Source organism: Urocampus carinirostris, chromosome 12 (assembly GCF_059441175.1).
Source record: "Urocampus carinirostris isolate Australia breed hairy pipefish chromosome 12, RoL_Ucar_1.0, whole genome shotgun sequence".
Classification (NCBI taxonomy): Eukaryota; Metazoa; Chordata; class Actinopteri; order Syngnathiformes; family Syngnathidae; genus Urocampus; species Urocampus carinirostris.
This window is the reverse complement of record NC_142360.1, coordinates 17,784,425-17,806,567: the sequence shown is the minus strand read 5'-3', so window position 1 is coordinate 17,806,567 and position 22,143 is coordinate 17,784,425. Positions and strand designations below refer to the sequence as shown.

The window sequence follows — 22,143 nt, the reverse complement described above, 5'->3', positions numbered from 1 at the left end:
ATTCATATTTTGGGTTTCGTCCGGGCACTCCGGTTTCCTCCCACATTCCAAAAACATGCATTTCAGGTGAATTGGCCGGTCCAAATTGTCCCTGAGTGTGAATGAGCGAGTGAGTTGTCCGTCTGGGCTCCAGCACCCCCGCGACCCTACTGAGGATAAGCGGCACAGCTAATTAATGGATGTACTTTTCATTATATATTTTATCAATTGGGTTACACTCCTTCCAGTAGTAATGGGTCAGAGTTTTTGAAGGCCTCGGTGTGAAATACACAGCCTGCACTTATAGAAATCTGACCGCTCAAAGTTACTGTTTTATTTAAAATATTTTACCGTAACTGGCTCAATCATTATTGTACATCCCTAAAACCAAACATTCTTAATATAGTCCTTAGAATCATCAAGTGAGTGAAGGAAACCAGTCCGAGCCATCTACGTTGTGCTTGAAATTTTTAGGTGTGGGATCGAAAATAACGTTGAAATCTAATGATCTTTACTTTCATTTTGCTACCAGCATTCCGGTTTGTCTGCATATTTTGTTTTTTAGCCTTATGTATACCAGTTGGTGGTACATCTCCCACTTCATTCTTTCCAACTGCACCGAGACCATGACAACCATCACTGGGTAAGGCAGTATTTTATCCAGTATGATATTTGCATTCAAATGCTTTAACGTGTTTTTTCTTTGAATAAACGGATCCCTAACGGTCCGTTTGATTTTTGAGATTCAATGAAATTATTACTTTTAAACATTTGGCTAATAAGCTTGTATTTTACATTTATTTTTTTAGTAGATTTGTTCACTCGTTTTTTTTTTTTTAAGTATTTGAGAACTACAGAGATTTTAAGTCGTTGTGTTTTATTTTGTGTTTTCAGCCCTATAACTAAATTGTGTTGATTTGTCGAGTTAGTTACAATTATTTCAAAAGTTAACGATTCATTGACTGCAACAAAAGACCTTAACTTTTGCAAGAAAATTCTACTCTGATCAATTCGAAGGAATGAGGTCGTTTCCTTATTCAAGTGAAAATATAAACTTCAAAATGCTCGAGGTCAAAAGAGAAAGTAAAACTCATCTGTTTCCAGTTCTATGATGTAAAATAATTAAAAGTATTACTTCTCTGCTATGTGAAACCCAAAAAGTGAAGGGAAAGAAAATTGAGAGAAGTTCTTCTTGGATTCATATCCTGTAAACACTTGATTTTCACATGCTTAGGAATAATTACAGTAATCCCTCGGTTATCGCGGTTAATGGGGACCAAAACCACCCGCGAAAAGTGAAAATCCACAAAGTAGCGACAGCCCCTTCAAAAATGGTTAAAAAAAAAATACATATATATTTTTTTAAAAAATTATTTTATTCTATTATTATTTTTTTAGACCTGCAAAGCTCTGAACCCGCGAACATGGAACCATGAAGTAGCGACGCCCCTTCAAAAATGCTTAAAAAAAAAATATATATATATATTTTTTCAATTATTTTATTTAATAATTATTATTTTTTTTTAGACCTGCGAAGCTCTAAACCCGCGAACGTGGAACCAAGAAGTAGCAATGCCCCTTCAAAAATGCTTTAAAAAACAATAAAAAAAAAAAAATATATATATATATATATATATATATATATATATATATATATATTTTTTTTTTTTTTAAATTATTTTATTATTATTATTTTTTAGACCTGCAAAGCTCTGAACCCGCGAACAAGGAACCGCAAAGTAGCGAGGTCCCACTGTATTTGAGAACTACAGAGATTTTAAGTCTTATTTTGTGTTTTCAGCCCTAAAACTACAATTACTTTAAAAGTTAACGATTCATTGACTGCAACAAAAGACCTTAAGTTTTGCAAGAAAGCTCGAGGTCAAAAGAGAAAGTAAAACTCATCTGTAAAATAATTAAAAGTATTACTTCTCTGCTATGTGAAGCCCAAAAAGTGAAGGGAAAGAAAATTGAGAGAACAGAAGAAAGGTTGGATTCATATCCTGTAAACACTTGATTTTCACACGGTTAGGAATAATTAGTTTCAATACTAGATGAAATGAGACTATGTTATTCCACAGCAATTGTGAATTAAAATGTTTTATTTGGATGGCTAACACAAGTGGATGGCATTTTTTTTATTAGCATTTGAATAGGCACTATTACTAATTTCTTATATCCCACTTTTGGTAATTGACACCCCTTTACAATGTAAATGGTTGGTGTTAAAACAACAGACTAACCTGTAAAATAAAGAGATTGTGTGTTGGAAGGGCTATGTAAAACCACTCTTCTTGTATCCATTCAGTGACTCACACCGTAAAGCACACTGGTGAACAAATACCTCACAATGGTTCCTACACCCATAACAACACGCTGCAGCAATACTGTACATTTTTTTTCCTAGTTTTTCAACCATGTAGGTAAACAAATAAATCAATAGAAATTGTGTTCCATACTTTTCAATATAATTTCCCCATATGTTTTGGTCCAGAGCCTTCGCTCTGAAAATGCTGGTCTATTAGTGATCCCAAGAGCCAAGAAGAGATCCACAGGTTCTCCATTCGGGCCCCAGTGCTGTGGAATGCTCCTCCCTCAATATGCTACTTCAGCGGAACTGTTTGAATCTAGGCTTAAAACAAACTTCTATAGCTTATAAATGACCTATATTTCATGTTGACAATATCTGTGTATTGTTTGTTTTTGCAACATCTGTTGCAGCCAGGTTATCCTGGAAGGTGGATTAACTCATGTGCGGTCCCTTCTTAAGGTTTCTTAATTTTCCCCATGCTGAGGTTTTTGAGTTTTTCCTTGCCCTCATGTAGGTTTTAGATCAGTGGATGGTGTAATAATAGGCTGTAGTCTGTTGAGCTCTTTAAGACACATCATGATAAGGGCTATACAAATAAACACGACTTGACTCAACGCTCAAAATGAGGGTATCGCATCATGCGCTTTGAAGGTGTCCTTATTGAAAACATTAGAAACGTATGAGTTTGTTTTTGAAAAGGCATCATCTAAGCAGTTTTTGCTCCACAGCCAAGTGGTCATGCCAGAGTCCAAAACAGCTCTCACACAATGGACCACCGACATCACCGAATGCTGCGAAAGTTCCAGTACATGTACGATTTATCATCGCGCAGTACGAAACTGTCAACTGTCAGGACCGTTTAACTCATATCCCCCTCTTTCTTCTCAGGTTGCTACGGCCTGTGGTGCTGCCCTTGCATGGCCTGCTCGGTCTCAGCCAGATTTGGCGAGAACCGATGTCTCCCGTTATGCGATATTTGTGGCCCTGCCTTGTGCGTCATTTGTGAGATTCCCATGATTGTGCCGCCTGCAGCCTTGTCTCTGAGAGCGAGCATCCGGCACAAATATCATATCAAGGTAGGGAAGTGGGACACTCTTGAAATGGACCAGTGTTGGGCGCGTTACTCAAATAAAAAGTAACTAGTTACCGGTACTAGTTATTCTATTTAAAGAGTAATTCCTTAACCGACACCCAAAACTAGGGTGTTATTCTGAAAGTAACTATATAGTTACAAATGACCGTACTCACATTGAAACCGAAACCCCTAAAACTGCTCAAACTGCAGTGTTGAATATTTCACCACTAGATACCGCTGTTTTGTGACGTAAAACAAAAAAAGTAAATAGGACAGATACAAGGAAAATTACAAACTACGAAGACTCAAGTTATTTTGTCTTTGGGCTTTGAACCACTCTAAGATCTCTTTCTCCATTTCTGGGTATTGCCCAAAACGTTTTTTTTTGTTTCTACAGGCATGGTGTATAGGAAAATTTAATGAATAAATTCATATCATAAATTAAAAGACCAAAATTTGGCACATCAATTCTGTGGTTCCTGTATAAGCCACACACCCCTCCTCATGCACTGCCTCATATTCACTACTGGTGACCAAATATCTCTTTAAATACATCTATATCTTATCCAAAATAATCTATCTAAATCAATTCTCATCTAAAACTAGTCTAATCTAAATTTAATCTAATTTTGATCTATCAATTTAATATATCTAATCTCTCTACATTATCTATCTAATCTAAATCTAATCTAAATCCATTCCAAATCAAATATGAATCCAATATAAATCTATTGTAATTTAGATCCAATCTAAATCTTATCTAAATCAAATCCAATCTAAATATAAATCGAATCTGAATCTTATTTAAATCCAATCCAAATCTATCTATGTAATCTAAATCTAATCTAAATCATATTTAAATCTCATCTAGATTGAATCTAAATGTTCTCTGGATCAAATCAAAATTTTATCTGGATCGAATCTAAATCTAAGATAGGGCTTATCTTGATTTGACTTGAATCTAGAGCTAATCTAATCTAAACCTAATATAGATATAGTCGGAATGTAATTTTAATCTAAATCTAATCTAGATTCAATCTAAATCTGATCTTTAAATGAAAGTGTTTGGGGATTGTGTGTGTGTTTGTATGCGATTCATAGGCTCCGAAACGGCCTCTGCAAGTGACTTTAGCACGGTTCCGTGTCAAGGACCCCCCCAATAAATACCAACTAAATCGATAAACATCTGCTCTCCTGGGGTCTCTCACTAAAATTGGTTGCCGCAGATCCCAACCATTCCGAACAGCCGAATCCAATCTTCTATCGGAAACGACACCTTGCTAAATGTGATGTTTCTTAAGCGCACATTTCAACAAAAACAAGTCCCGGAATCCTGGAGACAGCACCACCATAACCGTATTGAGTTGAACTACGCCTGTCCTTAAATTGTGTTTTACGTTGTAGAGTGGAGGAAAGAGTTAGCAAACAATGGACGTAGCAATGGTTGGTTTTTAGTACGTAGTGCATTGGTAACTACCACAGTGGAGTTAAATATCTGTAATACAGTACTCGTTACTGAAAACATATTTGCGTTCCACGAAGGTGTTCCTTTGTAACGCGTTATTCCCAACACTGAAATTGACAGAATGCTAGTTGCCACCCTAACCCTACACTGTATTTCCCAACCAGGGCTCCCTCTGTGGCGACGTCTGCATTTCCCTTTTCTGCATGTGGTGCAGTTGGTGTCAAATGCACCGAGAGTTGAAAAACCGAAGCCAAGAGCGGACCGTGGTTAACATGGTCAACCAAACGGTCATTTCGCAGCCTCCTCCTGTGGTCACCATCAACCCAAACCCGGCGCCCAAATTTTATTAGGCTCACTCTGGCGTACGCCTGGAAAATCCAGTTTTGCATTGGTGATCCGACTAGAAAACAGCTAGATTCTTTTTGAATATTTTTGATTTCCAATATACGCTTTAGTGTAATCAATAAAAATAAAGACGATTCTGATTTTATACATATATCTGACCAAATCAATATACATTTTTTCAATTTCTTACACTATAGTCTTGCTCTGAAGTCCAAGTGTATAAATAAATGGACATTTATATAGCGCTTTTAAAGTCACTGAAGATCTCCCAAAGCACTTTACAATTTGCTCCACACATACCCTTTCACACACCAATAGCAGCGTCAGGCTTATCGACCAAAGCATCGGACACTTCGACATATAGCACAACCGAGCTGGGAATCGAACCTGCGACCCCTAGATCCCAACGCGAGTGCTTTACCTCCTTGAGATACTGCCGCCCCAATACGAAACAAATAGCACTTATTAGTTGTAAAAAACCAACATCAAATTTCGCTTGATAACAGGAAACAAACGGGTGACATTTGAAGCTTAATTAAAGAGACAGAGTAACATTTGACCACTAGATGTCGCTGTATTGTGTCGTGCAACCGAAAACGAGAGCTACAAACCGCAAGGAAGATTGCGAACTACGAAGACTCAAAGTGATCAAAACACACTATTTTTCTACTCATTTTTTTGCCCAGACTTTCACAATTATGTCGGCTCCTTCTAGGTGAGCTTCAAGTTATGTAAAATAAATACAATTATGACCTACAAGCATGTTTTTTCGAGTATTTTTTCTTATTGTTCGAATTAATATATTTTCAAATGAACTTTATTCCTACTACTTTATTATTTATTTTATTATTTTTAAAATAATAATGTTTTTTTTTTACCACAAGGAGGCGGAAATTAAGACACCCTTTAGATTTTGTAAGCAACTAGTTAATACGAGCTAGCGCCTGCCATGCAAGTTGCTCATGCTAGAAGCGCTAGTTGCTAAACATAGCAACATGGCCGCTAAGTGAAGTTCATGTTATGTAAAATGAATAAAAAAATTCTCGACATACAAGTATTTTAAAAAGTAAAATAAAAATCATGTTTATTTGATCATTCATGTGTTTTTGTTTTTTCATTCAAATCATTTTTAATTTTAAAGAAGGAAGTTATAGTAGGTGCTAAAAATATACACAATATCCCTTTAAATTTTGCTAGCTTATTTTGTCGCTGACGCAAGAGGCGCTAATTGCTATCTAGCTAGCTGCTAGGTAAGTTTCATGTTATGTACAATGAAACAAATTTCTCGACCTATGCGCATTTTTTAAAAAATGCATGTTTTTTTTATATAGTTTATGTATTTTGGCTTATTATTCAATTTATTTTTTCCTTACCACAAAAAGGCAAAAATAAAAAAAAATAACACAATGTCCCTTTAAATTTTGCAGACATTTAGCTAAGTTAGCGGCTACGTGAATGCTAGAGGCGCTAGTCGCTAAACAGAAAAATAAACCATAAAAAATATTTTTAAAACACAAATATTTCTACATGTTATATTTTTCATTTCCCCACACCAAATTAGATTTGAAAAAAAAAAACGAGAATATTGATTTAAATAATTAGCACAAATACATCAAGTAACTGTTTACTCTGTTTCTTTTATATAAAAAAAAATGTAAAGGAGATTTCATAGGATGCCAGTTACTTATGTAATTATTTTAATACTGTCCACTGTTCATTGTTGACGATTAAATCAATGTTGCTATCGACCAATCATGTTGCTGTTCTTTGATATTCACACCCCTGAGGTCCGATCCCTTTTTAGTAAACGTGAAGATTTAATATTAAGAGGGAACTCAGGAGTGTTAAGGACGGGATGGAATTCTCTTATCTGAAGGCCCCTCTCACAGGCCTCCTTGGAAGTTCAAAATCCATTGATGCCTTCTCCTTATTTCGAGCGTCTACTCGAAATAAGTTTAAACTTAACAGTAATATATAAATGTGCATTTTTTTTAAATATTCATAGGTCGAGAATTTTACATTTTACCTTAAATGAGCCTCACCTAGAGGGAAATAATTTCATTTTACACCGTCTTGTTGCTACTGGAACCCGAAAATACAAAAAAATTCAACCACCTTTTAATCCTTGAAAACACACATTAAAATTCAGCTAATTTCAAGGATTTCAAGCACCTGTACGAACCCTGAAATCAGTGTACATGATTGAGAAGTTACGCTTTAACAAGGGTGAACAAGGGAAATAAATAATTGGTATGATATTTTTTCTAATTTAAAAAATAAATAAATTAAAATGTTATTTTCATAGGCTTTATTTCAAATTCATCTTGTCATGCTTCACTTTTACATACAGCTTTTCAGATGTTAATTACTGAAATAAAGTTGCATATTCCTATTTGAAACAAGTCTCGTTTTTGTGTGCATCAATGACTTATTTCAAGAAGTAACTTTTTACCTTTCAACTGCAGTTTAAGCCCCGGGACCTGAAGTGTAGACAGAAAAATTAAAACAACTAGAAAAGGACAAGAGCAATGTAAGCCCTAGACTTTTTAAAGTATCGGTACTTATGAGCATGCTGAATACCAGTAGCGGCTGCCTTCTAGTGGCCATTTAACAATGAGGGCCCATATATCCATGCCTCCATTATCTACCGATAATCTGAGGTTGGGTCGCAAGGGCAGCAGCCTCAGGAGAGAAGCCCAGCCCTCCCTAACCCCAGCCGCTTTGTCTACCTCATCTGACAAGATGCCGAGTAATTCCCGGGCCAGTCTAGAGACGTAGTCTCAAGTCAAGTCTCAAAAGACGGCACAGGCCACTATTACACCATCCCCTGACCTTAAACCAACATGCGCTCAAGGAAGCAAGGCGGATACCCAGCATGTCCTAGGTCTCCCCTGGGGCCTCTTGGCAATGAAACATGCCCGGAACATTTTCGGTGGGATGTGTCCAGCAGGGATCTTGATTAGATGCCCGAGCCACCCTAGCTTGTGCCTCTCAATGCAGAAGAGCAGCCTCTGTAGAGGACTCTCTCAAGGATAACTGAGCTTCTCATCCCTATCTCTAAGGGATAGGCCGAGCAGAGCAGACTTGCTCGTATCTGGGATTTTGTTTTTTCAGTCATGACCCACAATTTGTGACCCTAGGTGAGGGTAGGAACTGAGATCAACCGGTAAATCGAAAGCTTTGCCTTTCAGCAGGGTCCCCATGAGTGCAGACGCTGCAGTTGTCTTTGTCGCCCGTTCAATTCTACCTTCGCCTGTGAACAAGTTTCGAAATACTAAAACTCTTCCACTTGGGGCGGGATCTCATTCCCAAACTGGAAAGGGCATCCCACTTCTTTCTAGCTTAGAACCATGGTCTAAGACTTGAAAGGAACCGCAAACAGCTTCACGGTATCTGCAAAAAGCAGAGATGCCATGCTAAAGGCCCTTAAACTGGACCCTTCCCATTCCATGGCTGCGGCTAAAAATTATGTCTATAAAAGCTATGAAGAGAGGGCAGATTTGGTGGAGTCTACCTCCCACTGGAAACAAATCAGACTTACTGCAGGCAATGTGGACCAAACTCTGACACCAGTCATTCAGGGACCTAGCAGCTCAGGCTAGACTGTCCAGTACCCCACACTCCCCTAAGCACCCTCCACAGGGCTCCCAAAGGAACATGGTCGAACGCCTTCTCCCAATTCTACAAAACACAGACCAGATGGCCAAACACAGACCAGATGGCCATAGATTTTCATAGAAAATGCATATCTGTTTGCTGGTTTGGTTTATTACAGAAGATACATAGTATTTGGGAGCACTCGCTGTTCTTTGATAACCACAACTTTACCAAACATGATTTGTGTAACCTAGGCGTTTTATACAAAAGAAGGGGGCAGGAGAGAGCTTTTAGAACAGTTAGGATTTTCCTAACTGGGTTTTTCCTCCCTTATTTGTTTTGCTTCAAAATCCATTGATGTCTTCGCTCCTTATTTTTAAATGTCTTGTTTACAAACGTATCAGTCCTGATTATTATTAAGAAGTCCATCAAATGATTGAACAAAATAAATGTTAAAAACAAAGAAAAGTCATTTGGGAAAACTTTAAGGTGAAAATCCTTGGGTTTGCTCTCAACAGACTCCAGATTCTTTTGGCGGATCAAGTCTTTCGGCTTGCCACTAATCCAAAAACCGAAGGGTATCATGTTCACAATGCTTGTATTTTCTTTCCTTTCAAATACCATTTGGAAAACGATGAACCGTTCACCAAAATGATGAAGCTTGGCGTTCCCACCTTGACAAAAAATCTGTAAAACAAGAACCATATAGTCAAGAGCATGAATGAAGAAGATCTAAACATGATATTGCCATTATAGCACCTTATTAAGTGCACTTTTGATTGGTTTTGGACGCGGAAGCGGACGGAAACTCAAAAACACAGCAATGCTTTATTGCACAACCATGACGTACCTAAAATACGGCAGGATCAAAATGGTTCAGGTCATTTTTCAAATGGAACAAAAAATTTCTTAAAGGCTCATTTGTGTATTATTTGACCACAGGATGATGCTGTATTGTGCAGTGAAAAAGAATACCATTGCAGAAACTAACAAAGAATACAAATAGAAAGACACCATTTTACTTGTAATTATTTTTGCACAGCCTTTTGAGATTTTTGAGTACCCATAGCAGCAAGGTGGCATACAATGATGTCAGCTCCCTTTTGGTGAGGGTCATAAATATAAAAAAACTGTTTATATCATAGATAATGTATTTTGCTTATTATCTAAATCATTTTTTCAAAAGAATTAAGTGTTTTTCACCACTAGGAGTCGTTAAATGAGAGACACTGTTCCTTTAAGCCAGGTTTGTCCAAAGTATGGCCCGGGGCCAGTCGTGGCCCGTGATCAAATTTTTACTGGCACGCGGCCTCTCTCATAAAATTAATAATGGCTGGCCCACCATTAGGGTTGACCGAAGTGTAAAATAAATTTGCACATTAACAAAAATCTGTTTTACCAGATGAAGTCAGTAACCCTTTTGGCCACCTTGCCCTTGGATTTCTGAGAGAATTTTAGCCCACCCCATTTCCACCATGGCGACTCTAAATAAAAAAATGAAGGTTGATTGTGAGGGCCGCCATTTCAAGGACAAATGGAAATTGGAGTGTTATCACACCAAAATCCGAAAACAACTGCGTTTGTCTAAATTGCCAAGAGACAGTGGCTGTCTTTAAAGAATATAGCATCAAGAGGCACTTCCAGACGAAAGACTACAAAAAGCTAACAGTAAACGAACGCTGTGAAAAGGTGAAACGACTGGAAACTTTTTAACGGGACAGCAGCGCTTAGTTTACGAGACCCTGCGGGTCAAATGAAAGTGCAACAAAGGTGAGGTACGAGGTTGGGACGCTGATCGCCAAAACTGCAAACCTTTCACAGAGGGTGGGTTTATTAAAGACTGTTCAAAGAATGCCATGCTGAAGTCGGCCCTTGCACATTTACAGCCGACCAGATCTGGCCCACTTTCTGATAGTTTGGACATCCCTGGTTTAAGCCAATGTAATAAACTCAAAGACATTCCTTTTTACTTTGTATTAATATCTGTTCATTTCTTTTAGTTTGAGTTTAGAATAGCTACATTTTGTATTATGTCAGAAATTAGAGTTGGAATTTCTCTCACACATGAAAATGTTGGGCTACACAGAGCTAACAAGGATTGAGGATCATGTTTCAGAATGGTTAAAGAGAATTTTCGGATTATTAAATTTTCTTTCGCATTTAAGAGCGCATTTTTTGGTTTGAAAGTGGTTCTTCGTTGTGATTATATAAAGGGACTTTGTACGCAACATTTGACCACTAGATGTCACTGTGTGGGGGAGTGTGACAGAAAACAAGTGCTAAAAAGTATAAGGAGGAATACAAACTACAGAGACTCAAAGTGACTGCTACTTTGTTCTCATTTGTGCCTTACCCTTTGCCTATTTTTAGGTACTTGTAGTAGCAAGATTGCAGATAATTATATCACCTCCCTCAAGCTGAGGATCATAATATGTAAATGAATCCAATTTTCTCTACAAACAAGTATTTTGAAAAATGAACGCTTAAAAGATAGTTTATGCATTTTTGCTTAATATTCAAATCAGTATTGTTTTTTCTTAGTACTGAGAGGGGCTATATAATATACAATGTAACTTTAAGAATCTGGAATGGCATATGCCACATCATTTTCTTGCTTTTTGGATTTACTTCTGTTCTATAAGAAATATCTTTTTTAATTAAAATAATAAAATGCAAAATAAAATAAATAAATAACATTATATATATATATATATATATATATATATATATATATATATATATTACTTTAGAGCAGTGTTTTTCAACCTTTTTGAAGCCAGGGCACGTTTTTTTACATTGGAAAAATTTTGCGGCACACCACTAACCAAAAATGTTATAAAATGACACTGAACAGTATGTTCAATTAGAATATAATTTATAATCCACCCAGTTTTTGCATCACAGACACTTGACAATGACATAATATTTGCAGAAAATTGATTCATAAATGTTTTATAAAATTTTAAATTTAAAAAAGTGAAATTGGATACTTTCTCACGGCACACCTGACAATCTCTCACGGCACACTAGTGTGTCGCAGCACAGTGGTTGAAAATCACTGCTTTAGAGCATAAAATGATACAATTACAAGTATAACCATAATGAGCAAACATATCTGCAGATGTCATATCTGACAATGATTAACTATTATTTTAAAGTATGAACTTAGTAAAATAGGATAAATAACAATCAAAAAAGGAACATTTTTTTTATCAATGGGGCAAGATATAACCCATCCGTTTCCATGACCTTTCATCCCTTGGTAGCCACATTTATAGCACTGGTACTATTATCATTATTATGGTTGTTGTTAGTCTAACATAAGCACAGACGCTCCCCTACTTTTGACCAATAGCATTACGAAAAACGGTAGATATGATGATTTACGGGATGTCGAAAAACATCCGGACATTGCTTTAAGTTAGATTTTGTACTGTGTGCACCTTTTTTCGAGTACAGGACATTACTGTAGTGCTTCTACACACCGCTACAGACGTGTGGCGCTGTGAGAGGTCACCCTGCATCCACCCCAAAGAAGAAATCCGCTTTCTCTTCCTAGTTTGTGTGTAACCATTCTGCACTGTATCTCCATCGCGGTAAGAACTTTGAAATTTTTACTGTTTAACATCTCGTGCATCCATTCAATATGATTGGTGTAAAATGAAAGTGGAATAAGAAAGCTTGATGAGAAAATGGTCGGAATGCTTTTTTTTTTCGTCCACTCTCTACCACGGTGGTGGACCTCTTGTAGCCCATCTTTCAAAAGTAAATTAAACTTAACTTTATTTATCTTTATAGTCATATTATTTTATCAAACGTTTATTTTACTTTAGTATAAAACAGTACAGGTTACTTGTACAAGCCTTAAATATACAAAATATAGCAGAGAAGCAACTTACGAACAAATTCAACTTATAAAAAATCGTCCGGAATGTCGTTCGTAAGTAGGGCAGCGTCTGTACTCTAATAAAAACCTCATATTTATATCACAGTTCATGTATTTTTGCCTAATTTTAAATCAATGTTGTTTTTTGAATGAATGGAGTGTTTTTACGAGTGGGTGGTGTTAAGTAATAAACACTGTACCACACATCAACCCTGCTGTTACTGCAAGAGTTGAGCAAATAGCCCCAATGCACCATGAATAGCTAAGTAACGACATTGTCAACACAGAAATGAACATTGCTTGATTACGGATTTTTGTAGTTTATATAAAAAAAAAATGTAATTTGGTATGAACTGGGGTAGTGAACAACGGAAGATTCGTGGTATTTGGCGGCACTGGCTACAAATTAAATGGGTTTCATTTTAACAATGCTCAATCTTTTTGTAACTTTGTGTTTTAAATATAATTTGGACACCGTCCCTGAAACTATTTGAAAAGCAGTCAAAGACGTTTTTCGTTCTGAAATTATTTAGACACAATTACCTTTTGTGTTGCAAAACTTTTAAAAGTGAAGTTTCCGGATCGATTTGGTAGAGCGTCTCCTTCTCGTCCTCGAAGAAAAGCTGCAAAGTGAAAATGTAGTTACAGATCAAATTATTGTGACATGTGCTTGTATGCTACAAGTTTGAAAAAAAAAATTGCGTGTTTCTAAGAATCAGTAAACAAACCTGCAAATTTTGAAGGTGATATTTTCTGTCCACATCCCAAGGCGGGAGTTCTTCTCCAAACATGACAGCAAAGTGATCTAAAAAACTTATGAAAGGATATGTTTATTCTTCTTGTGCCTGGACACCTGAAAAGGAGATTGCGTAAGATGCCAGTTCTTTATTTTGTCTATTATTCCTTATCGTTATTTATTATTTTTAATTATTATGCATCGTTTATATCATTATCACAATTGGCCAATCATGTTGCAGTTTTCTGATTTCAACACCCTTAAAGGTGGTCTGCTTTTTGTGACCCAGGAGATTCAATTAAAATAAAGGGTTCAGGGGAGTGCTTTTAGTTGGGTTTGGAATGTTCTTATATTGAGGACTTGTGTACAGTCCTCTCTTGATCTCCTTGCAAAAGTAAGTGATGCCTTTTCTCGCTGTTTTGAGTTTCTACTAAACCAGGCAACCACCGGGCCGCGGACCAAGCCGTGGGTCGTACCAGGCCGCACACAAAGAAAATGTGCCTTTTTTTTTTTTAACTTGTATCGTATTTATTCCTGTATACAGGTGTTAGACTTTTTCTCATCATCACACAATTTTCACACAGTGCTACATGGAACAATTTAAAATGTTGCATTATGGGAAAGGGTTCAGCCAAAACAGTGTTGTAGAATATGCCGCCATGAGTACAAATTGCATTTTGAAGTAAAGTCTGATGCCTTTTCCTGTGTCATCTAGATCCCTAGTGGTTTCGATAACAGAGAAGTTGGGCTTATTATTAAAAATATTGTTTTCAGGTTGGTCCGCAAGAATATAGTCAGACCTTAAACCAGTCTGTGGTTCAGAGAAAGTTTCTGACCATTGTACTAAATTACTGACCTGCATATTGGTGCTTCAAGACCGGATACAAATAAATAAAATAATAAAATTGAAACGGCTAAACTTTCCCCAAACAATAATCACTGCCTACCAGTTGTTCTCACAAAAAGCAGAGATGAAATCGCTCTGCTGATGTTCCGGATAGAGGAAAAGCACAGGCCAGTGCAGGACGTGCTGCTCATCCAGGAAGACTTGAGCTCCCGTTGCATGCTGGGAACTGACACCGTCCAGGCTCAGCTCGGAAATCGCTGTTGAAGACACCCCATCGTCATCCTCATCATCGGAACCCGACTGGCGAGTTTTGGCTGACTGGACGAGCTTGATGCCCCGCTCCTGAAAACGTGATGGAATGCAAAAGTCAGTTTGATAGATGTAAACTCAAGATTTAATGATAACATAAATCGAGGAACCAAAGAAATGAAATTGCAATTTTGTCACTCCGGCTATTATGATTCGAATCGATTTCACACCCGAACCTTGTTTGAAATACAAGTATTTAAGTCTCACCCTGTGTAAAATGCTTACTGTATTTTCACGCCCGTAAGGCGCACAGAAAAGTCTATGATTTTACTAAAAATGTGAGCCGTGCCCTATCACACAGCGCGCCTTTTTGGCGGACCTGACAGAGAACAGCAGTGTGGGATTCCCGGCAAAGATTTGCCACTTATATACAAAAACAAGCAAATGAAAAGAGCTGGATGTACGAAGGCATGATGGAAACTAATGTGAGTGATAAATATGCAAAAAAACACAGAAATCAGTCATAGGGCAAATACTTTTTCATGGACACTGTTGCACCAAAACTCTATTTCCTGTAGGCCTTCAAAAAAATAGTCAAAATGGCAAAAAATGGCTGGCACTGGCTATTACCATTTGAGAGAAATGTCTGGCATTGAATGAGTTCATCGCCCACGCCTACCTTAATCGCAGCCAAGAGAGCTTCTTTCTTGCTGGTCAACTGCTTTTCTTTCATTTTGGCCTTTCTGGCATCTCTTTCTGCTACCCTCTGAGGTAAACGACAAGTAACATTTAAACCATGTAAACAGACAAAAATATGCCATCAGGAGTGGACGTACTTTATGTTTATCTGCTGCTGTTCTTAGGTCCTGCAACTTTTTGTTGGTTGGATGAGCTCGAAGACCCTCGTCACACCACTCGACGGCTTGTGCAAAGTCGTGCAACTCAATACAACATTGAACACCTAAACACACAAAAAAACACATCCAAGGACAATGTGTTAAAATGAATTATTCGTTAAAAAAATGTGACATTATTCCACTTATGACATAGCGTAAAATATCAGTAAGATAGAACATTTAATTCCATCCATCCATTATCTGCCCCGCTTATCCTCAGCAGGGTCACGGGGAGGTGCTGAAGCCCATCCCAGCCGTCTTCGGGCAGTGGGCAGGAGACACCCTGAACTGGTTGCCAGCAAATCGCAGGGCACACAGGGACAAACAATTCGCCCGCTCATTCACACCTAGGGACAATTTGGACCGGCCAATTAAACCTAACAAGCATGTTTTTGGAATGTGGGAGGAAACTGGAGTGCCCGGGGGAAACCCACGCAAACACGGGGAGAACAGGCAAACTCCACACAGGAGCTGCACACGCGCTAACCACTGTGCCGGCGTGCTGCCCAGAAAATTTAATTGCTCAATCATTTAAAATGATTGTTTCTGAAGTGCGTTCTTAAGGTGCCCTTTGTGTTACTCCGTGCCCTTGAAGTTGCTCTCGGGCTCAAAAAGATTGGAGACCCCAGCACTAGACTATATGCTGATTTTCAAAAGGTTTAAAATCCCTTACCCTTGGCTGGTAGTCAAGTTTCTTATTTTCCTCTCTGTCCATTCCGACTTTGAGACCCCTGTACTAGCATGATTAGCATCGAAAAAATGTCTCTTGCCTGTCAACTTCTTTTAGAAATGTAGGATCTGTATTTTCAAACATTGCCTACAAACAAACCCTTACAATACCACGAGAAAAATGAAAACTCCATGCACTGTAAAATCTAGAGAGAACAAAATGAGATGAGCTGAGATCTCTTTTTTGGTCAATAAATTACCTTCGAGCCTGTGTCTATAGTTTTGAATGAAAAAAAATGTGCCCAGGCTCATAAAAGTTGAATCAACACTGTTACAACCTATGACCCAACTAAATCAAATGCTATTTCAAACTCAATGTTGTTGTTAATGTCAGATTGCGTTTACACTTCCAGGCCACCATAGAACTGCAGCGTTTTTCAACACTTCCGTTCCAAACCCGTTTTTACAATTCCTTCCTGCGTAACAATATTCAACCCTTTCCCTCTCATACATGCACACAATTTTGCAAACTGAATTGTGAAAACGTGGAATATTAAAAGTGAACCTACCTCTAATCAAGGCTTTGAGATGGTCTGGTTTAATTCTCTTTGCTGCTGCAGCGTCTTTCAGTGAAGATCGCATGTTGCCTTCATATCAGAAAAAAACAAAACAAAATATTTGGCAGACATTATCGACATTGATTTATTTCTTTTTTTTAAAGGAAAAGTCATACCTAGATGAAAGTGAGCCGCTGCTCGGTTAGTAAGAAGAACTGTATTCAGGTCTTGGTCACCACATTCATTCTTCAAGGCTACTGTGTAAGCAATTATGGCCTTTGGGTAACTCTTCTCTTTGAAAAATGCATTGCCCTCATCTTTTAGGCTCTGTGCTTTTTCTGGAGGATGAAACAATTAGTTACTTAATGTTGGACAAATGTTACAATTGTCATTTTTTTGTAGCACACCACCTTCTGGGGACCTGTCTTCATCGTGGAGTATAGCCTGGATACAAGCCAGTTCTGGATATTCTTTGGGGTCAAACACATCGGGGGCAGTTTTCATGAACAAGGGAATTTTATCAAACTCCTATATAGGACCAGAATAGAAGAACAGATCACCAAGTTTTCGTGCATAGCTCTTCATCACAATTTTGTTTCCAGTCATTTGACAGTTCCTGTGGGGTTTGAACATTTTTTATTGACACTTTTAACAGCAATTAAACACATTCATAATTTTATTATATCATCAATATGAGGTTTTAACAATTTTTATCTTTTAGGGGCCGGTCACACAGACATTTGCGGCTGAATCACGGCCAGAAATTTCTGCCTGTGAGGCGGACGCTGTTGGTCGCTTTGAGATCGCAATGCAGACGAGATTCAGCAGTGCTTAAAACGCGGTCGGAAATTCGCGCGCGGGTGGCAGCGTGAATATGTCTTGCGCTGCTCAATTCTTCAGAGCGCGGGTACACAGCCTTTCATGAGCGTATCAAGGCTGACATTTCTGGCCGTGAAGCGGATACTGTTGGGCGCTGTTGGACGTTTTGAGACCGCCATATAGACGAGATACAGCAGTGCTTTACTCGCGGTCGGAAATTCACACGTGGTTGGCCGCGCGCAAAACTTTTGAGCTGCTCAAAAGTTTGAGCATGTGTTAAACCGCGTGCCGCACACGTGGTCAACACGAGGTAATGACGCGGAAATACGTGCTCTGGCCGCGGCCAGGGCGTGGTTACACATGGGTAGGACGGGAAATTTCAGCGGGTAATCGTGGGTGGAGCATGGTAATAGCATGTTCTGCGCCTGTATCGCGGTGTTATTACGTGAAATTAGCGTGTTACGCGTGTGACAGTCGAACGCCTTTCTCCGCGTATATACAGCGCGATTTGCCGAGGCTCGAGACGTCAAGGGGGTGAACATGGATCCCCGTCAGCGCAGTGACCTTGTCTTAATCCATTTTTATTTCTTGACATTTCTTTTCAAGATAATAAAATAAAAATGATGCCATAGCTTGAAATCTTGATCTTCACGGGACTGTGTCTTGAGCGGTTATGATTTCTACAGCCCGGTGTTTTCGAGAAATGCATCCCTGCCGAGATTTGGATCCCCTCGCTACTACAACCACTTTTACTTCGTTTTATCTCACTTTTAGGGAATGTAATGGCGAACATATAACCAAAACCACTTCGTCTTGAATTTGTTGGAAATGTAATACAACTTAAACCATTCCGTCTTTGTTTTTGTTGTGAACGTAATCGAACGGTAAATCCTCCCCCCTCGCGTGAACGCGCATTCTGCTGCGCTTCCAACGAAAGCGATCGTATTCTATATAAAACGCTTATTAAAACTATAAAGTGAGCTAATTATAACAATTGGGAGATCCTAGTCTATATAACGCGTTTATTTAAACAAAGTGCGATCGTATTCTACAAAATGCGTTTGTTAACGCAGATGAAAAAGTCAGCAACGTCAATGCACGCTTACAACAAAAGCGATCGCAGCAGAATGCGCGTTCCCTCGAGGGGGTGGGGCTGTTGCGTAGGAGTCGGATTTGGGCACAACACCGGCTCGGGAGCTTTTATACCCGTGGTCCACACGAGAAAATGACGCAGAAATGACGCGATAAGGAAGCGGAACAGTCGCCGGCGTCTGTTTTGCGGGCATACCACCGATGAACAGCAGGTTGGCCAATTTTGCGCATTTTCCATCGTGGGCAACCACGGGCAAAAAAAACCGCAAAATTTTACCCGTGATTCAGCCGCAAACGGCTGTGTGACCGGCCCCTTAACGGCAATTAAAAACATTCACAATTCAATTATATCATATTCTAACAATATGAGGTTTGAACAATTTGACAGTTCCTGTGGGGTTTTGGGGTTTTTAAGGGTTATTGTTCTATCTTCGTTATTCATTATCCATTATCGGTCAGTTCATAATACGCTACAAAGCCTAGGAGCCGGGACACTTACTCTCAGCCAAAAGGCCAAGCTAAGGTCCTAGCCCTAAAGCATTGCTGCAATCATTGCGAATGCACCGTTCCCGGAAGTACTGCAATACCGGGCCGATGCGTGGAGTGGACAGAGCAAGCTCTTATTCCACCTCCGGATTGCAAAAATCAGAGAGGCCAAGCTGTGTTCTGCAAGCCAGCATCACATCACCGATGGAATAATGAAAAGAAGAGTGGGCACATTTATATGTACCAACAAAATAGATTTTAGTTACGGTGGCGCTGTCTCGAGCCTATTTGTTCCAACTAAAATTCTGATATTCTCCCTACCGAATATACTCACATCTTGCCGAAATTTAAAAATACAACATAAAACACTGAAATCAGGGGGTCAGTATATATGCGCATATTTGGTTGTGTGTCACCAGTACCGAATGGTAGGCAGCGTGCGGGGAAGAGACGTGGCTTGTATAGGAACAACCAAATCAAAGGGGCAAATGTGACCACAGAATTTACGGTAAAAGAATTCTGAATTTTGGTCTTGAAAATGGTATGCCATTTGTTTGTAAAATGACATTTCTGCAATATGCCATGCCTGGAGAAATGGGAAAACGTCATAGACATTACCCAGAAATGGAGAAGGATATGTTTGAGTGGTTTGAAGACAGCAGACAAAATAGAGATGAAGTGTCTTGGATGTGTTCGTTTACAAGCTTTCAAGACTGCACAAGCCATATGATGGCTTTTCCACTTCCACTGGTTGGTGTTTGCATTTTCTTCATTTTTTTTAATGATGTGGTGGTTTTAAGCAGTTCCAGAGGGTCAGCTTCAATGGATTTATGGTTATTTGTAACTAGATAGTTACTTTTAGAGTAACGCAGTACTTTTTGGAGTCAGGTAATCTGGGGGAACGTAATTACTAGTTACTTCATTTAATAAGTAACTGTGACTAGTTACTTTTTAAAAGTGATGCTCCCAACACTGGTTGATGACTAGTCTAAAACACTATTAATGTGAATATGTGACATAAAGCCCCCAAAAAAGCAGCTCGGAGTTTTGCAATGTTATCCCTCTCGCTGTTATTCAAAACAAACTGTGGTAATACTGCAAAACAGAATTACTGCATAGAGCATTATTATACACACAGGTAGTGCCCAAATATGACTATATTACTATGACTATGATAAAGAAGTAATTACTTTTGCTCCACTCAAATATTTCAGTGGAGGTTTTGAATACAAAATCAACAACTCCAGTCTCTTATTTTGGCGAGATTTTGATATTTTTTTAATTGCAACGTGTTCAGGAATTTATTGTGCATGGAATGGCCCTGGCAGGACGAGAGAATACAGGGTTTTTGTAATTTACTGTAGTCAGATCAGAAAGGGGTGTTTTTTCTGTGGGAATGTGCATTTATTTTCAACATTACACTGCTACTTCAGTGGGGCTGCTTACATCTATTCTATAGTGTATCTATATTTTAGGTTGATTTTTTTTTGGTTTGAACATAATGTCTGTGTTTGTTGATGCCTCTGCATCATCCATTGCAGCCTGGTCATCCTGGAAAGGGGGATTGCCTCATGTGCGGTCCCTTCTCAGGGTTTAATTTCCTCATGCTTAGGTTTTTGAGATTTTGCTTGCCCTCGTTTAAGTTTTAGATCAGGGGATGGTGTAATAATTGTCTTCCCAGTCCTTTGATACATCTTGTTATTAAGGGCGAAACAAAAAACACGACCTGACTAGAAGTGTAGGACATAACATGATAGAACCTTCATGTAGTGCCTCACCTCTTCCCAGTTGTCTTGGCTGAAGGCGTCTTTGTATTTATAGCGCGTAAAGGCTTCGGCGAAACAGTCATCATCGTCGCTGTCATTTTGTATAGTTTGGGTGGCCATGGAACGTCACAAGTTAATCCTCATTCAAGACTTGTAATCACCTTTTAAAGTAGTGATTGTTTTTAAAAGTTCCTTGTCAAGCTGGGCGTGTAACAAATGCTCGGTTGGGGGACATGGTCCGGGTTGGAAACAGCCAGGGACAAGGGTTCCGGGTAATTTCTTTTTTTTTTTTACGTCAGTGTTTTTCTTTTTTATTTATTTTTATTCTCGAAAATAACATCAGCATATTGTAAGATGAGTAAAATATGTTTTGTATTAGAAAAAAGATATAAAACGTATCCTCAAAATAAAGAAAAACATGGACAACAAAAGATTATGTACTTCAATTTTTCGCATTCTACTAAAAATAAGTTGAACTACACTAAAGGAAAAGAATGAAGAAAACTCCAAAGGGGCAACATTTTCTGCCTACATGATTTTTTGTTTTTGCAGTGTATGCATACAGATAATCTATTCATTACAAAAATGTTTAAGAAAGATAAACTTCAATATTCTAGGTACGGTATCCAGAAATTTTGGCACAATTTAACACTTTTAAAATATTTAATATGAATACTATCCAGGCGGCTGGGTTGTTCGCGCAGCCCCAAGGTGCAGAGGTGCAGCAATGAGAATTGGATTCCAGCTACCACAGCTTCCCCTGTGCGGAGTTTGCATATCCTCCCTCTTGCTGCGTGGGTTTTCCCCCTAGCACTCAGGTTTTCTCCCACATTCCAAAAACATGCATAACAGGATAATTGGTAAGTTCAAATTGTCCTTGGTGTGAATGGTTGCATGTTTCCTTGTGCCCTGCGACTGGTTGGCAACCACTTCATGTCCCCTGTGTAATGAAGTGATTCATTCATTGAAATGAACACGTGTTCATTTATGAACAACTCGGTTTTCACAACATGTCCCGATGCTTGACGTCACTGATGTAAACAACTGCAGCGGCAGTAATTCACAAAGCAACAGCGTACGCTTGTGGTAAACAACTATATGACATTCAGATCTCCCTGCCCAGTGGCTAAAATGGCTGGGATGGACTTCAGCCTCCCCCGCGATTGTACTGAGGATACGCAGTAGAGAAAATTAAGGACAAGCGTACCCCCATTTAAAAACGGTATATTGTGAACCATATATTTCTTAGCGATCCACAAATCCATTCAAGTGTTAAAAAATGTCATGCACTAACCCTTTTAAGTAAATGTTAGCTTTCCTGTTGTTGATTCTTGGTTTTATTTTATTTTATTATTCAAAATCAATGAT

General features: G+C 38.5%; 2 protein-coding genes and 1 pseudogene across 3 annotated transcripts; 1 reads left to right on the top strand and 2 right to left on the bottom strand.

Annotated features, from left to right (window-relative positions):
- The first annotated feature begins 532 nt into the window (after positions 1–532).
- LOC148355141 (cornifelin homolog B-like) lies at positions 533–6,267 on the top strand. Its single transcript, XM_088349163.1, has 4 exons — positions 533–622; positions 3,019–3,101; positions 3,179–3,366; positions 4,995–6,267. Exons 1-4 carry the CDS (start codon positions 549–551, stop codon positions 5,178–5,180), a joined length of 531 nt encoding a protein of 176 aa, XP_088205289.1. The 5' UTR covers positions 533–548; the 3' UTR covers positions 5,181–6,267.
- A 2,658-nt stretch (positions 6,268–8,925) lies between these two features.
- Positions 8,926–21,011, bottom strand: ttc4 (tetratricopeptide repeat domain 4). 2 transcript variants are annotated; one of them, XM_088349161.1, is made up of 10 exons: positions 20,788–21,011; positions 17,023–17,140; positions 16,789–16,950; positions 16,625–16,702; positions 15,327–15,451; positions 15,170–15,256; positions 14,342–14,583; positions 13,387–13,511; positions 13,202–13,281; positions 8,926–9,459 (listed from the first exon to the last, which is right to left on the bottom strand). In XM_088349161.1, exons 1-10 carry the CDS (start codon positions 20,893–20,895, stop codon positions 9,103–9,105), a joined length of 1,482 nt encoding a protein of 493 aa, XP_088205287.1. In that variant the 5' UTR covers positions 20,896–21,011; the 3' UTR covers positions 8,926–9,102. The 2 variants fall into 2 exon arrangements, with proteins under 2 accessions (XP_088205287.1, XP_088205288.1); XM_088349162.1 differs by having other exon boundaries at positions 9,217–9,459; positions 13,387–13,471.
- On the bottom strand, positions 19,084–19,173 carry LOC148355140 (U2 spliceosomal RNA; annotated as a pseudogene).
- Positions 21,012–22,143: the final 1,132 nt, after the last annotated feature.